At 36.8% G+C, this 17,074-nt stretch overlaps 2 protein-coding genes and 1 long non-coding RNA gene across 8 annotated transcripts; all 3 read left to right on the top strand.

Moving 5' to 3' along the window:
- Positions 1–346: 346 nt before the first annotated feature.
- LOC149986740 (uncharacterized) lies at positions 347–1,205 on the top strand. The gene is made up of 2 exons (XR_016499756.1): positions 347–458; positions 959–1,205. It is a non-coding gene; the product is annotated as an uncharacterized LOC149986740 (long non-coding RNA).
- Positions 351–6,313, top strand: LOC112273950 (putative methyltransferase PMT18). Of its 3 annotated transcripts, none has more exons than XM_024503040.3 (8): positions 351–484; positions 1,250–1,450; positions 2,419–3,080; positions 3,448–3,658; positions 3,826–4,126; positions 4,604–4,996; positions 5,334–5,411; positions 5,706–6,313. In XM_024503040.3, exons 2-8 carry the CDS (start codon positions 1,429–1,431, stop codon positions 5,941–5,943), a joined length of 1,905 nt encoding a protein of 634 aa, XP_024358808.1. In that variant the 5' UTR covers positions 351–484; positions 1,250–1,428; the 3' UTR covers positions 5,944–6,313. The 3 variants fall into 3 exon arrangements, with proteins under 3 accessions (XP_024358808.1, XP_090101906.1, XP_090101905.1); XM_090245780.1 differs by having other exon boundaries at positions 358–393; XM_090245779.1 differs by lacking the exon at positions 351–484 and adding an exon at positions 972–1,062.
- Positions 6,314–12,839: 6,526 nt separating this feature from the next.
- Positions 12,840–15,565, top strand: LOC112274532 (photosynthetic NDH subunit of subcomplex B 5, chloroplastic). 4 transcript variants are annotated; one of them, XM_024504163.2, is made up of 6 exons: positions 12,840–13,099; positions 13,552–13,612; positions 13,805–13,867; positions 14,292–14,350; positions 14,485–14,621; positions 15,029–15,565. In XM_024504163.2, exons 1-5 carry the CDS (start codon positions 12,860–12,862, stop codon positions 14,599–14,601), a joined length of 540 nt encoding a protein of 179 aa, XP_024359931.1. In that variant the 5' UTR covers positions 12,840–12,859; the 3' UTR covers positions 14,602–14,621; positions 15,029–15,565. The 4 variants fall into 4 exon arrangements, with proteins under 4 accessions (XP_024359931.1, XP_073386006.1, XP_024359932.1 ...); XM_073529905.2 differs by having other exon boundaries at positions 15,032–15,565; XM_024504164.3 differs by having other exon boundaries at positions 15,248–15,565.
- The last annotated feature ends 1,509 nt before the right edge of the window (positions 15,566–17,074 follow it).

The raw sequence follows: 17,074 nt of genomic DNA on the forward strand, positions 1-17,074 counted from the left end.
CCATGCTTCGTGAGTTGAAGGACAAGTGGAGTGGGCTACTGCCTTCGATAGAGTCCTCCTCTACGAAGACATCGACGGCAACCCCGGACGGAGGGACGAGGAATCAATGATTTACCAGAGGGGAATTAAAGTAACTTTTGAAGAAAAGTAACCGCGGACTCTGAACCGGACTGGGCCGGGCTGGAGCTGGGCTGGCAGAGAAGGGGACGGCTCCTGCTTTGGACCGGCCTCCCCCCCCCCCGGTTTGCTTTCAATCTGCAACGACGACGACGACGACGTCGACGACGTCGACGACGAGTCGTGCTGCTTTGCTATGCTTTGCTTTGCTTTGCCTTCCCCACTTCTTTACTTTCATGAATCCTCTCAGCATTTGCGGCATTCCAGTTGCGCCCGGTGCCACTTCCGTCCCCACCACCTCCTTGTCCAGCCTCGTCCTTTGCGTCGTTACTTCAATCTTGGTGCGCTCTAGTTGTTACTTATCGGGGTTAGATACCTCTCCTTGATTCGCTTGATCGGTGACAGTGTGTGTGCATTTGTGGACCCTGATAACGTCGTTGAGCTGGGATTCGGTATTTGTGTTAGTTCGTTGAGTTGGACTGTGTTGTTTTTTTTATTGTTTCGTTTTCCTCTGAGTTGAGTCAATGTGATGGTGGATTGAATGGTGTTTGATTTCGTGGGTGGTGTTGCATTGTTGGAGAGTGCGTGTCGCTGGTGCTAGGGGATGGTTGTGACGGTTGGCTCTGTTGCGGGGGTCGTTCTTCTTCTTGAGTTTTTTGAATGAAGGGAGATCTCGGTATTGATATAGCTACTTCCTTTTCTGGGTGATAGCCAAGCTTTGTATTATCTAGGAGGAGATCATGTTCACTTTGAACTTGTGTGGTTCAGTGTGAGACTCGTCTGCAAGGAAACTTGACAATCGTTGGTACTTTTCTAATAGAGCGCTTTTGAGCTCACACAGGCTCCACTCGTGTTCGACATACCGCCTGACAATGGGGACATTTCAATGCTCTTTCTGTGCTTTGTGATTCTTGTGTGGAGATTATTGGACAACGAGACTGAGAGGTTAGGAGTAGGATTCGCAGCCCTGTATGAATATCGGTCATGAACGCATGAGACGTCAAGGGTCATACCGTGCTTCTCTCTTTGTATTCAGTTAACGCCGAGGTCTCATGATTTGGACTCGTGGTTACTGCGCACACGTATCACTTCGGAAATCGGCCACTGATCACTCTGCAGACGTCCTTTCCAGGTCCACTCTCTATTCGTACTCTCCGAGGGTACATGGAGCGAGGAACTGGGTACATTTTTTATTCAGGGATATCAGTATAAATTGCTTGGAAGTTTGACGGAAGTCCAGTAAACAACCAATATCCCAGTCCGCGCATAGCGGATGGTGTATCAGTTCTTGCTGCAGTTGAAGTCCTCATCATGACCTCAAAGACCTTCATGGGTAAATTTCTCTGATCTCCTAATAACCTAGCTATGATGCTTTGCGTGATTCATGTTATGTTGCCTTTCTCCCATGAGTTTCATTTTGCTATTGGTCAGTGCTTCGCTTACTCATTCCCGCACCATATGCAACGTTCATGTTTAGGAAGGAATGGCTTTCAATCGGAGGTACCTTAACATAATGCTAGTTTTCTGTCAGAAGTTCATATAGATCCGTAATATTGAAATACCTGTGTGTCACTTCACTCGACAAATGTTTTTATTGATATCCTTCAGTGATTTTGCAATGAATAACTCGTATGTCAATGACTGCCTGAGGAATAGACCAGAGGTTTTAGATGTGAATTTCGGTCGCTGTTATGTTACAGTTATCGTTTGTTAACGAGTTTGCATTAGCAAGCTGTTTGAGCAACGCAGAGACTCATTTACAGACGAAATAGCGAGAAATTATATGGTACAACTGTGAGAAACACTTAGTAGGTTGGACGTCTTTTTCAGTAGAATAGGGACTTCTAAAATTTCACTTTTCGTCTGCACGGTCGTGCATGAAATTGCTTGTATATTCCCTGGATACTTTGTGAAACACACTGTACATCTGTTGGGAATTCCACGAGATGATTGGACATGACCTTGTAACGGAAACCTGATACTGATTTTTTTCTAGGTATGAAATCTGACACTGATTTCCTAGTGTAAGAGTCCCTCGATGAAATCCATATTAGCGCAAAACAATGGTCTAGATTTCAAATTCGTAGAGAATATTCGAGAACAACCATTCAGCATCTTTTTATCGGAGAATATTAGCTCAAAAGTGTGAGACTAAGAATGATTATGCATAAGAGCCGGAGGAGGAGCTAGTACTATTTACGAAATTCGTTTGACAAATACTGCGTGTGATTGAAATGTTAACAGCTCCTTCTCCTTGGCACTGCACAAAGTCCAGGTTCTGACGGTCACTTGTTTTAGCAGGTGTTCTTGGGAATGAACCCTGGTCGCCCAAGATTCATACTGCTGATCTAGTCAAGCGCAAGAGACTTGTATGGATGGTCAGTGTTGCTGGCTTATGTTGCTTTTTCTACATCTTAGGCTCCTGGCAGAATAGCGCTAACGATCTCCGACTGATTTCATTCGAAGACCAGAAGGTTGCCCGTTTGCCTTGCAAATTACCGGGTGGGCTTGATTTTAGCGCCCACCATAGCTCGTTGAACTCTGAATCCGGATCGAATTACACCACATTCGAGCCATGTGACATGAAGTACAGTGAATACACTCCATGCGAAGACACCGAGCGATCGTTGAAATTTCCGAGAGACAAATTGATATACAGAGAAAGGCATTGTCCTAAGGAGGACGAGCTCCTCCAGTGTTTGATTCCTGCTCCGGCTGGATACAGAAATCCGCTGCCATGGCCTCAAAGTCGAGACTATACATGGTTTGCCAACACCCCTCACAAGGAACTAACTGTTGAGAAAGCAATCCAAAAGTGGGTGCAGTTTCAAGGTGAGAAGCTGTACTTCCCAGGAGGTGGAACTTTCTCTGCTGGTGGTGCTGATAAATACATCGACGACATCGCTGCTCTCATTCCCCTTAATGACGGGTCTATCCGAACGGCAATCGATACTGGCTGTGGGGTAAGTTACAAGTAGACTTTCGAATCATGCAGATCTACTAACTTCTGCAAATCCATATCTTCCTGAAGATTATTTTATGATCCCATATTCACTATCCAATCTGACTTGGTCTCCTTGGTCTTCATCTTCTTACTTAGGTTTCACATTTATTTAGTAATGTTTAGTTTGACACGATTTTCTTTCTCTTTCGCTCTCTGTGTTGAATAGTATGTGTTTTTCTTATATGGTCTGCATGTCTTCTCTATGATCGCGAAGTCACACCAGTTTCCAAAGAGGCTGGCTAACATTACATTTGTTTGTGTGCTGAAGTGTTTCTACTTCAGTCCTAACTCTTCTCTCAATGATTAATCAACTTCATTGTTTCCAGGTTGCAAGCTGGGGTGCATACTTGCTGAAGAAGAATGTATTAACCATGTCGTTTGCACCTCGGGATACGCACATTTCTCAAGTCCAATTTGCTTTAGAGAGAGGAGTTCCGGCGATCCTTGGAGTTATGGCTGAGAACCGCATGCCATACCCAGCACGATCATTTGACATGGCACACTGCTCTCGTTGCCTTATTCCATGGGCTAAATATGGTAACTTCATAATATCTCTGGGTTTGAAGTGTACATATTTAGGTCTATGTAGGTTTCAATTTCGATTTGATCTATCAGAACGTGAAGCCGACGTAGCTTTTGCCCCAGAACAGTAGCTGCATTTCTTGGAACTTCAATGTTAACATTCTTTGTTGCATGGTTGGCAGATAGTTTGTACTTGATTGAGGTCGACCGTGTGTTAAGGCCAGGGGGGTTTTGGATCCTTTCTGGGCCGCCAATCAACTGGGAAACTCACCACAAGGGTTGGCAACGGAGCGAAGAGGATTTGAAAGATGAACAAGATAGTATTGAGAACGCAGCTCGAAATCTTTGCTGGAAGAAGTATGCTGAGAGAGACAACCTTGCAATCTGGCAGAAGCCTCTAAACCACGCTAAATGTGAGAAGCAGCGAAAGCTTGACTCAAGCCCCCACATATGCAGCCGCGCTGAAAACCCTGATATGGCCTGGTGAGAAGATCCTGGTACCCACTGCGATTGTTTCATGCTCTCTGGAAATTATTTCGTTCACAAAACTTTGATTGATTTCCTATTAGAGTCACTAGAACGTTACTCGTTTACTAACAATCGCTTGCCACCATAATGACCTGTTCATATTCAAGCTTCTGTAATGATGCGAACACAATTTGTGTAGTATATATTCTGGTTTGAAGTTATTGTTTGAAGAGATTCATTTACCCAAAGTCATGTCATGCCTGTTCAAGGAGGAGGAGTCAAATACAAAATGAACTTTACTAGTTAGCAAAGGCATCGATTCAGAATGATATCTGGTTTAGTGCAAAATTTGCATGAGATGAACTTTGACTCGAGAAGTGAGTCAATCTACGGGTGGAGTGTTGTGTGAGTGAATTCTAGACTGAAATGCTCACCAGTTGATGCGGGGATAATCTCTGACAATACATTATACTTTTAATTGATTCTGCACAGGTATTGGAAGATGGAAACATGTATTACCCCACTACCCGAAGTCAAAGACACGAAAGAAGTCGCTGGCGGCGCTCTTGCAAAGTGGCCTGTAAGGCTGACAGATGTACCTCCTCGAATTTCAAGTGAATCTATTCCGGGATTAACTGCTGAGAGTTTTAGAAACGACAATCTTTTATGGACCAAACGTGTGAATTATTACACTGCACATCTGATTACTCCATTGGTCTCAGGCAGATATCGGAACATCATGGACATGAACGCAGGACTAGGAGGCTTTGCTGCTGCTCTGGTGAAGTATCCAGTTTGGGTGATGAATGTCATGCCTTTTGATGCTAAGCTCAATACTCTAGGTGTAATCTATGAACGTGGGCTGATTGGCACATATCAAAACTGGTGAGTCTCCAAACCTCAATTTCCAGTTCGATGTAAATGGAGTTAAGGAACAGAATTTCTAAGGAGATCTGGTTTCCAAATTTTTAACTCAATACTGGTTATAGCACAGTTCTTCACACAAGGTATAGTGAGATTGAAAATAAAAGTAAACATGACTAAGATTTCATTCTTCAGTAGCTGTATAAAATAAATAATTTAATCAACTGTTCGGCTTGAGGAGATGCAGCTCTCATCTAATATTGCCATGGTCCCATAGCCCATCCTACATCTCCGCAACATTTTATATATAAATAAATCCCTGAAATGCTGTCTTTGTAACATGAATTTTTTTGATCAGGTGCGAAGCATTTTCAACGTATCCACGAACATACGACCTCATTCACGCAAGTGGCGTCTTCAGCATGTATCAGGACCGGTAATTATGTCTAAACAAACTTGGACAAGGAATGAACCTTACAATGGCTGCAGAGGATCAGTGTTTGAGTCTCATGGTGATCTAATTTTTTCAGTGTAACATCCTGGTTTAAAATCACCTGATTGAAAGCTAGAAAAATTTAGCTAGGCTGAGTCACTGCATCTGTTTTGAAATCATGAATTTAATGAAAGAGTTCCAACACGGAAGTACCTGATCCTTTGTTCTCTAGGGTAATAAAAGGTTCTACTCTGACACTTGAACCATCTTCAGTTCCCTAACTCTGTGATGTATCAGGTGCAATATTGAGGATATCTTGCTGGAGATGGACCGGATATTGCGACCTGAAGGTGCCATTATAATACGTGATGAAGTAGATGTTTTGAACAATGTGATGATGATATCAAATGGTATGCGCTGGGAAACTCGTATTGCAGACCATGAAGATGGGCCTTTGGTGAGTGAAAAGATACTCATAGGGGTTAAAACCTACTGGGTTGGATCAAATTCGAATAAAACAGGTGCAAGCACATAGCATGCCATGAATGCGTATCGTATCATGAGCTGTAGGTTTTAACATTCTGTTTTGCCCATTCTTTTCCTGAGTGAAACGTCAGTAAGATATAAGTTTGTCCTTAATTTTACAAGCTTGGCCAGTCTCTAGAGAGGATTATAAGTCTTAAGAGTTGGTTAGCATAGGCCCCAGTGTCCAACCCTCTGAGAGTTGATGTTCTTTATCGGAGAGGACACATAACTCAGAGCAAGCTTCTTCCTGTGTGGAATCGGTGACCATTGAATGCTGCGATCACTCTAAATCATCAGAGATGGAACTAACATCAGCAATGACATTGCATTATTTTGTAACCCTTCACATTGATTCATCAGTGATTCTGAGACCTGAAAAATGATCTGCTTCAACTGAAGATTGGTCAATCTTATTCTTGTTGACTTTGTCGTAACTTAGACAAAAGAACATGAACTTGAACCTGAACCTGGAGAATCTACTTTGTTCTTCTCATTTGTCGCGTCTATGCTCTATGTGATAAATTTAGTTTCTGCACATTATTCAATTCATGTCCAGACTGCACTATCCATCTTGTGTGAAAAGCATTATGTATATATATATATATATATATATATATATATGTGTGTGTGTGTGTGTGTTCGTATGCACTAGAAAAACGCACCCAAACACAATATCCACAGCATATATTCTGAGCTACCCTGGTTCTGAAGGAAGAACCCGGGTATCTCAGTAACGACGCATTGAGTGCTGAACTCGAAGACGCTCCTGCTCCGAGACAATGAGTTGAAAACCAACAGTCACAAAATCTCAGAGTTCACGAAACTTGCTTTTCCAACTGCACAACCCCAATTAATGAGCAACTACAGACGCCCTCTTCCCCAAGTCCTTCCCTACGTATTAGAGATATTCTTGTGCAGCAGCTCTGATAAATCCCATGCACAGTTGAACAGTGAGAAATGGGTACTAGATCCACAAAACACCTACAACACACACACATACACACTTGTCATGAAAGGATAACCAATCTGGGTCTGCGAGATTACTAAGCAAAACTCCCTCTTCGGTGTTTTTTCAAGTTGTAGCTCATTGTGTTATGTTTTGGTAATGCATGTGAATGGAATACAAGAATTTATTGAAAGAAGAAGATTATTAATGATTATATCTATAATAGTGTATTTACAACTTATTTTAAAAAAAATGAAATTATCAAAGCTAACTGTAAAATAAAATAAAGTAAAAAAATAAACTAACCTGACTTATATATTTTAGTATTTGAATTTAATATAACAACATTAGGATCTTTAAAAGTTATTATTCCAAATTCAAGTATACATGTTGAGCGATGTCTTTAACTTATAAAGATATTAATCTAAATACATCTTAATCAAAACACATATGTATAAAAAATAGCTCTAAATAAATTTATGTGAATTTTAAAAAATACTTTTATATTTAGAAATAAGCATGATGTTATCAACCCCATACATCTGAACACATACCTACAGGTAACACACAATTTGTAAAAATCAATGTTATTTTACCTAACCTTCAATTGAATTTTATGAAAAACAATTAATACAACCAAACCAATACTTATCACAGACAAAAATACTTCCAAGAAATATGAAACAAAGAAGCTCTAAGGAAGTACTAAATATCAACAAACAACTGGATTCTGAGATATACGTTTACAATCTGAGGGGATACATCACTTGTTTTGATCAAACAATAAAGCAATAAAACACATAAATGCAAGCAGCGGTTGCGCGATTTCTAAATAGTAGGTCTGGTGATGTGTGTAAGATCAATAACTTTCTGATCTAGCGGCCTGTTGCACTAGCAGTTGCTAGAAGGAATTGGTTTGACAAGTGTTTTCACCGTTACTATTCTCCTCATTTGCTATTGCAACAGCCGTCTAGTGTAATGCCGACGGCAGCTTCAGCAGCCATCCTCAGATCATGAGAATTGACAGTGTGAAGTTTTATTTACATGACCACAAGGACGCAAGCCTCTGTCTATTGTCGAACAATAACTAACTCCCTGACCACGGCCGTCAAGGTGGCCAAGCGGGACATCACCGGAGACCAGCTGAAGCTACACAAACACCAGAAATGCATTTGAACAGGAGAACTCATGGCGGGTGTAAGTTTTTTCACGAGGGGAACAGCATTTAACGAGTTGGCGGAGCCAACACGCTGGACTTGTCGGTGCAGGGCATGATGGGAGAAGAGCTGATAGCGGTGCCCATCTGGCGTGACGAGAGCTGAGTGCACAGTTACGGCATCGACGACGCCGACTGGTTCTCGCAACTCACCATGCAGTTCAGGTTCTGCGGCATGTTCACCCTTGTGAACGGCGTGCTGGGTTAGACCTACCTGCCGGAGTTTAAGAACTCGTCTCGAGGTGAGCGTTTACCGAGTTGACTGGTGCATCGCCTCTTCCTTTCCAGGCAACTGAATTGCAAGATTAGCCAGAAACAGCGACGACTGTCACTCCGGAGAACAAAATCCACGCTGTCTCCCTTGACCTTGTCCAGTAGTTGCAACGTAGGCGCCTAGATACATCGCAGATGATCGGAATGCGTAGAAATCCATCTAGCTTTGTTGTTTACCAGTTTTTCGGACTTCCGATCTGTCGGTGCTGGCGGACGATGACCAGGATCTAGACGACCCACTTCAACTGATGCAGTAGATTTAAACAGTATAAACTTCACTAACATTTGTACAGTAAGTTGATAAAAGTAAGTAAAACCTCTGATATCTGCAACTTGCCTCCATCGTGTTGATGTTAAACACCACAATCATCATAAGTTTGTTCCATTACTTGTTGAGTTCTCTTCTTTTTTTCTTTCTTTCTTTTGTATGTGTGTGTGTGTGTATATGTGTGTGTGAATGAAGGCAACTCACAATTTGCATGGTATTTCATTCATTTGTTATTCTTTGTTTTCGTCAACAAAATGATTAAGCTAAACGGGTAATAACAAATGGTTCTCACTCGTGTAAAACAACAAATTTGAACGTCTACAGTGAAATTATTTCATGGTGATTAAATAGAAATTTTGTGATGTAAGCAGGACCAAACATTCTTAGAATGACGAAAGAAAAAAAAGACAAAGTCTATATTTCAATTGAATGTCACTCATTTATATTATACTTAAAATTAGATGTTTGTCTTCCTAAATTCTTACAGTCGAAAAATTTGTCATAATCATTTTTGGACTACGTTTTGTGATAGTTATCTTGGTAATAATATCTTGATGATGAGATTTTCAATAAAAATGATAAAAATAGAAATTTTATCCCATTAAAAAAATTGCCAATAAATGTGTTTTTTTAATTTACAAAATAAATTTAATTTACAAAACTTAGTATATTTACAGCAAGTATTATATGTAAACGTATTGACCCCTTATTACTTCAATTATTTTACAATATAATGTATATTAAAGTTATTTAATTATATACTATGAGATTATTATATTATAATATTTAATACTTAGGAATATATAATTGATCAAGTTTTATTTTAAGTAATTTTTGTAAATAAAATTAGATCTTTGCTTTCATATTCACTTTACATTTATTTTATTATAATTTGTAAATAATGTATGTTTATTATTTTTTAATTCTGCCATTATTAAAATTAAATATCACTATTTCAATTTATTATTTTACTTTTAATTTTCCTTTTTTATTTCAAAAATATTATAAATAATTCTATAATAGTATCTTTTTAAATTATTAGAGATGATTATAAAAGATGAAATATAAAGTCCAATTTTTAACAAGAGAAAAATCCTAGAACACATATTAACAACATACATACTAAATTACAAATTCAATATCTTCATTTGCATACCATGTCTACATTACAATTTTAACTATCTTTTACATAAAACAACTCAAGTAGAAGAGAGGGGGACAAATACATGGGATAAACAAGAAGAGATAAAAACCCTCTCTAATTTGTTACATACCCTATTGTTTTCATCAAAAGTGAACCAAATCTAGAATTCACAAGGCCTTAACAGTCTACCCTCTACTCTCTAAGCCTTTACCTTTGCAAAGGTTTAAAAAAAAAAAAAAAAAAAAAAAAAAAAATCCCTCCCATTTAATATGTTGATGCAGCTCGCCTTTCCTGTTTGTAGGCTATGGAATTTTTTTTTTTTTTTTTTTTTTTTTTTGCAGATATAAAATCCATGCCAGTAGATTTTTAAAAATATATTTTTGTTTCTACAAACATAAAAGTTGTACCAATGGATCTTAAAAAATCTGCTTTTGTTTTTGAAGATAGGAGTACTTTGAAAATCAAAGAAGACGATTTCACATATCTGCTAATATATGTGAGAGGAATTTTTAAATTATTTATCTTTTTTAAAAGTAATTGGTTGCATGTATACATTTTATTTGTTGCTATTCTTTTTAGCGACAAGGTATGATTTGATTAGTATCTTTTGTTGCTTTACTTTTAGGTAGACTTTAAGGTTGCTATAAATTTTTTTTTATTATTATGGGTTGCTCTAAAAGTAATAGGTTCCTATCTTCCAATGTTACCAAATGCAGAAGCTAATATACAGGAATCTTAGAAGCATTTACTTTTTTTTAATAAAAGAATATGATGATTTGAGGTTTGATGTTTGCTTATGAGTATTATAAATTTAATTTGCTCTAAGAGAATGAGCAATAATATATATGAACAAGTATTTCAAAGCACAAATGCTTCTATGAAGTTCATGTTGAATTCATTAAATATGATACTTTTGTTCAATTGTATACCCAATAATTCCTTGGCTAATCTTTACAAGTGATTGCCTTTACAAGGTAACAATATTCTTTGTAAACTTGGACTTCATAACATTTAATCACTAATAGAAATTATTTGAGTTTAAAGTAAGAGAAGCTAAATTTTCATGAGCATTATGTTCTTCCAAGCAAGAAAGTATGTTTTGTTTTAATTATTAGCACATGAAACCTACTTGGTGACAAAAATATTGTTGACACTTAACTCTATACAAACATAATTTTTAAATGAAAATCTACATGTTGCTTTATAAAGTTGATGTTATTACTTTAGACATTAGTATACAAATGATCATCAAGTATTAGTGTAGAATCTATTTTGTTATGACAAACATTTATGTTTATTCTAATAATTACCTACAACATATGAGTAGGTAGTAATAGATTTAAGTAGATAAATTTAAAAATATCTTGTAGAGAAGCTTTATAAATATAGTTTTGCCTTTACATGTGTCTGTATGTGATTGATAGGTTAAAAACTTAGCCAACAAGTTGGCTATATGTCACATATGTTGGTGACTTGTGGTACAAGTTAAAAATGTGGTGCATATATTAGAAGCTTTTCTTACAAGTTAGACACATGTTAGAAGTCTTATAGAATGTTACCACGTAGTTCTTAATTAAATATTATATATAGAGATAAGAATGAAGCTTTCTTCACTCTTATCAATTCCTTTTTTGCTTCTACTTTAGTTTCAAGGATCTCTAATTTTCTTGTCTTTAAGAAATAGACATTTTAGTTTTTTTTGGAACATATATGTATATATATATATATATATATATATATCATCTTTCTTTGAGAAATATCTTACTTGTTTATTTTCATTTATTAAGTTCTTATCCTTGATATTTTCTTGGATAAAATCATTTTTTGAAACTATTGATTTTTATAATTGTGCTTCATATATTTGTGACCTTCATGTATGTTGTGTCTCAACATTTTATAGAGCTAATGCATACAACACTATTCTTAACCAATTAATATTTAATATGGGTAGAAGAGCAATTTAACCACTACGTATAAAGGGCTTGAAACATTTGAAAGTCTAAGGTTGTTCTTATAGAAAAAAATGTATAACATGATAAGGCAATACTTACATAACATTTGAATGTGAGAAGATAATTAGTCACATATATACATATACTATTACTTTGATAAATTTGTCTCAATATATCTAACTTTTTATTTTTAAGAGACAGAATTGATATTAATGAATTAATAACTTAATGTACGATGAATCGTGTAAAAGTGATTAACATAAAAGGTTCTGAAGACACAATCAACCAAACACCTTTAGTCCTATAAACAGTGTTTGACAAATTTTAGATCAAATTCTAAACTTATTATTTTTTTTGAAAGAAGCTCATTGCAAAAATCTTGACTTTGATGCATAATTCCTATCTTAAACAAAAGACCTACACTGATATCAAGTTTGAGATCATACCAATGTTTTAGTATTGTGGATTGAATTAACATTAAACGATCATGTCAGCCTTAAGGTGGACTAATATTAATTCATGAAACAATGCAAAATTAGGTTCACATATTTGACAAATAAAGCAATGTAATAGACGGCAAAAAAACAGAATACTCACTTAAATATAAAGAGCCAAACATAATTAATTACATGGAATTGATAAAAGAAAAAATAAAAAAGAAAAAATATTCTATTTAGATAGGAAGGTGATATTATTGTAATATGTTAGGGATGCATGGATTTAGTTAGCTTTTACACTTTTATACCTTTTTAGTAGCCAGCAGCACGAGTTTCCACTAGTGTATGTGTATGCATATATATATACATATATATATATATATATATATTTCTCTGAAAAAGCAAAAGAAGAAGAAAAGTAAGCCTTTACTTTAAAGGTTCACCCCAGCAAAGGTCGGAGACCATCCTTTTGTCTTGAAGGTCGGTGCGGGAGTTGAGAGGACGAACGAGATGCCATTCCGCATGTGAAACGAGGGACTGGGACCTAGATCAGGATGTGGGACGTGGGACATGGGGAGCGTGATCTCTGGAATTCCATCGCGAGGCTGCGGGCCAAGCTAGTTCTTCTTCTTCGACTGGGCAGGGAAGTGAAGAAGTGTTGTCCACCCCTCCTCCTCCCTCCGCCTTACAATGGCAGCCATGGCGTGCCTCACCACTCCTGCCTGCCTCTGTGCGGCTCCAACTGCTCCCCTCTTGGTGCGCTCCATCACCATCTCCGAAACGTGCATTGGGTCCTCCTCGCAACACCTCAGGGCGTTCGTTAAGCGGTCGCCTCGGTTGGTGGTCCTCAAGGCTGGAAACCGCACTGGCGTGGAGCCGGATTTGGAGGAGGATTTTCGTGATGTTCACCAAACCGCTGGAGAAGATATGGTGAGGAAATTCAGCTGTGGTGTGAGTTTTGAAAGAATTTCAGGTGACTGAGGTTCTGTGAGTATCGCCCTTGTGGGCATTCTGTTGGATTTGCTCTGGTACGTGGCGTTTTGGGAGTCTAGTCGTGTCTTGTTATTTGGTTTTTTCAGATTAGCTGGTGTTCAGCTTTTGTTCGGGGAGCGAGCGTTGCTTCTGCGGTTTCGCTTTTGACATTGTGTTGCCAGATTTGAGTTTCTTCCGCCGTGTTCTATGGTGTGAACTGCATAATTGACGTTATCGTTGAAACTGTGCCTAGTCCTACAAGATTGATGCTTTCTGCTCAAGTGTATTTGAAGAGATGGAAGTTTTCTGCCAATTCAGGCTTATGCGTGTCCTTTTCCACAACAGAAATCATGGACCTCCTTTGCATGTAGCACGTCCTTCTGAATCCAGTTTTTATAACCTTTTTGCAGGAAGATTTGTTTCCTTTCGGCAAGGCTGATGGTGCGCATACTTGGCACGAGGGGGACGACGGTAAGTTGGTCGCGAAAAAGAACCCACAGCTCATGGAATATACAACTTAACTAATAGTTCACTAGAGGTCCATGCATCGGATCTCTTTTTATTATTTATGCTCACGCTTACGTCTGAAAGTCGTAGAATGATCGTTGCAGGCACAGAGCGCCTCCTTTAGCTATCATCATGAAAATGTCATTTGCATTGCAGGTACTTGGTGGGATGGAATAAAAGAGGTCTTTGAAACATCTGGAGGACCTGTTGGTGCACAAGGTAAGGCTTTGATTGGCGTGTGATTCAGGGAAAATTCGGTAGATTCCTCAAAGAATTTTGAAAGTTTCTGGATAATTTCACATATGCTCATTTGCTGGCCTGGTTATTTTCCTTGTTTCCCATTTCAAGTTGAGTGGTTCTGTTACAGGAATTTAATTGTTCATATGCCTTATTCTGAATTTTCCAGTACTCTACGCAACAGTTTGTATTTGCAGTAGTTTTCCCTATCTAACATAGTATTTTATTTTTTCCTTTCTCTTTTCTGAAGCTAGAGTTAGTAGCAAATGTGTCGGTCTTTTTATTTTTTTACTTTCTGTTTTTCGTTGCGTGGGCTCAGCATCTTGTAAAGCTCACTGTTCATGAATTCTAGTGGTTTGAGGTGGACCAGCAACTCACTTTCAGGAGCATTGAATCTTATCCTCAGGTGCTATATCGTGGCTGTTCGTTCCTGGCCTTATCGCAGGCGTGGTCTTCAATGTTGATGTAATAATGGCGAACCATTCTGGACATCGAACCTTCTAGTTGGTGATGTTTTGAGTGTTAGGGTTTCCATTCTGTGCACTGCCTCTTCCCTGCGAAGATCACTGACGGGTTCTGGCATGGATTTTTGTGTGCAGCAAGAGTATTTGTTCTTGTACACAGCCCTCTTCATATTTGCATTCATTGGAATGGAGATGGCGAAACCTGACAAGCCAAGCCACTTCGAGCCAGAGATGTACAAATTGAAGGAATAAGTGATGGACAACAGATGAAGGCATTCTCTGCACCCCTTTTACCTTCGGCTGTAATTGTATGGCATCCATGTATGTGTATCAGAGAGGAATTTCTTATGAGTCCAAATCTAGAGAGGATTATATCTCTCAAAATTCCGCATTATTCTTAGCTTTTTGCTTATGAACAAACTAGCTTGAAGTGGTTGGTGATTTTGGTGAATCCTCAGTTGTGGTAATCGAAGCGTGTCATGTGAGCACGTTTGACTTCCCCAAATTGATAATCCCTTTTCTGGAAATGCGACCATCTATGTATAACGCAATGCTCATACAGTTTTACATGCAAGGATTATTGAATCTGGCGTCATTTAATGGATGATATTGATTAATAAGGTCACACCTTACCCTGTAGTTGGTATGGATACTGAGTTCGATGGATTGATTTCTGCAGCAGGACCCACCGCAGAACGACCTACTATCAATCAAAAATTGTATCAACGTACATATATTGTTTGAGCTTAATTCAGTTCACACAGTCGCCGGAAACGTCACATTAGATTTCTTAAACTAAAAATGAAAACATTCATTGTGAGCAATGTCATGCTCTAGATCATTTGGAGATCCCACATGAATTTATCTACTTGTGCTGTCACATTGTGTTGTTATCTAGATCGGAGCCTGGCTGGTTGTGAGAAGGATTGCTCCCCAATCTTCAACGAGAGAACCAAGTATATAATTGTTCAAAACATGCATGGGATAGGTACCTGAGATATGTGAAATTTACTGTTTCATATTTTATATCATTCGAGCGCCCTTTGCCAAGTGTTATAAATTAGGGTTGTGGAGCAAATGCTTTACAGTTGACCCCTGTCTATTCAAAATGGAATTGGCACAGGCTGTGACCTGATGACAAAAGTAGTTTTAGTTCTAGATTTAAATAAAAACTAAAAATAAAAACAGGGTATATCCATTCTATTGATGTGTCCAAGATTTGTCCTATTACTTGAGAATATTTATTTTTTGATTTGGTTTTTATTCTATTTTTTTCTTGTGCCTTTCAAACTAATTTGTCCATCTTCTAATAAACTTGAGGAAACCAATTATTGAGTATAGAGATTATTCCATACTTTCTTTTCAAAGATAAATGTGTTCCTATTAATCCATATTGTCCACATTACATTGTATTGATTAATCAATTATATAATGCAATGTGTGCAATTATCTAATGATTCTTTAAGGACTTCTATAAGATTTGTTAGGATTTGATCAAAATTTGATTATAGATTTAAGGCTCAATGAAGGTTTTTTTAGAATAATATTAGGATTGTTAGGTTCTTTGTTTGTTGCATTTGTAATTTATCTTCTACAACTAAATGCCAATGCATTCTCAAGTTAAATTTTTACATAACACAACATGCTTTGGGTTTGGACTATATATAATGATATTTAAAGAAGTCTAGTTCTATTAAAAAGCTTTATTTATTTGTTGGAAAATTAATTTTATTTACATAGTTTGTCAAAATATGTTATGAAATTCTCTTCCATAGACCAAAAATAAGAATGAAGATCAAAAGTAAGCTCATATACTAAGCTATAAAATAAATTGATATTTTCTTCTTTCTTGTGAAGATCGTTATAAAAATTACACTAATAATTTTTAAGAATCTAGCAACTTGAGGCACGTTTTTAGTGTTGTGCTGGTTTTTTTGGTTCATTGATAGAATTTAATAATAATAAAGAATTATTTATTGTATTCTAGATATATATACATATATATATATACATATATATATATATATATATACATACATATATATATATATATATATATATATATATATGTATGTATATACATTTTATTCTTTTGGTTGATTATGATAGACAAAACCAAGTATCTTCTTTTATCTTTATATGTTAAAAGCAAAGATAAAAAATAAAAAATAAAAATTGAAGGAAGTTAGTTAATTTCAAGGTATATAAGTAAATTCAATCTTGACATTTAAGAACAACTTTTATTTGTTGAATGAGAGCTTTTATATTTTTGAAAAGTAATAATTTAAGAAAAATCACATATATCCAATTCATATTATAAGTTTATTTTTTGGTCTAGTTTTTTTGATACAAGGTGGTTGTATATAGTATTAAGGTAGATTTTTAACTTGTTGAAGACCATTCAAGTGTAACATTGCAAATAACAAAAAAAAAAAAAAAAAAAAAAAAAAAAAAATGTAGAAAAGAAAATGGAATACTATTCACAATTATGACACTTCTCACTATGTTAAATTTAGCATCATATCAATAGTCTAACTTTTATTCTTTCAATCTATAATTTATTAATGTCTTGTATATGGAGAGATAAGCCAAAAGATGTATCTAATAGTTTGTTGAGATTTCTTGATAATTGATAAGTCCATTTCAAAAAATTGTAATTCTTTTCTTAAATTGTTCATATATTCAACAATTTTAGATTAATTGGCTTCTAAACTATATGCAAAAT

Source organism: Physcomitrium patens, chromosome 21, assembly GCF_059467195.1.
Source record: "Physcomitrium patens ecotype Gransden chromosome 21, ASM5946719v1, whole genome shotgun sequence".
Taxonomy (NCBI): Eukaryota; Viridiplantae; Streptophyta; class Bryopsida; order Funariales; family Funariaceae; genus Physcomitrium; species Physcomitrium patens.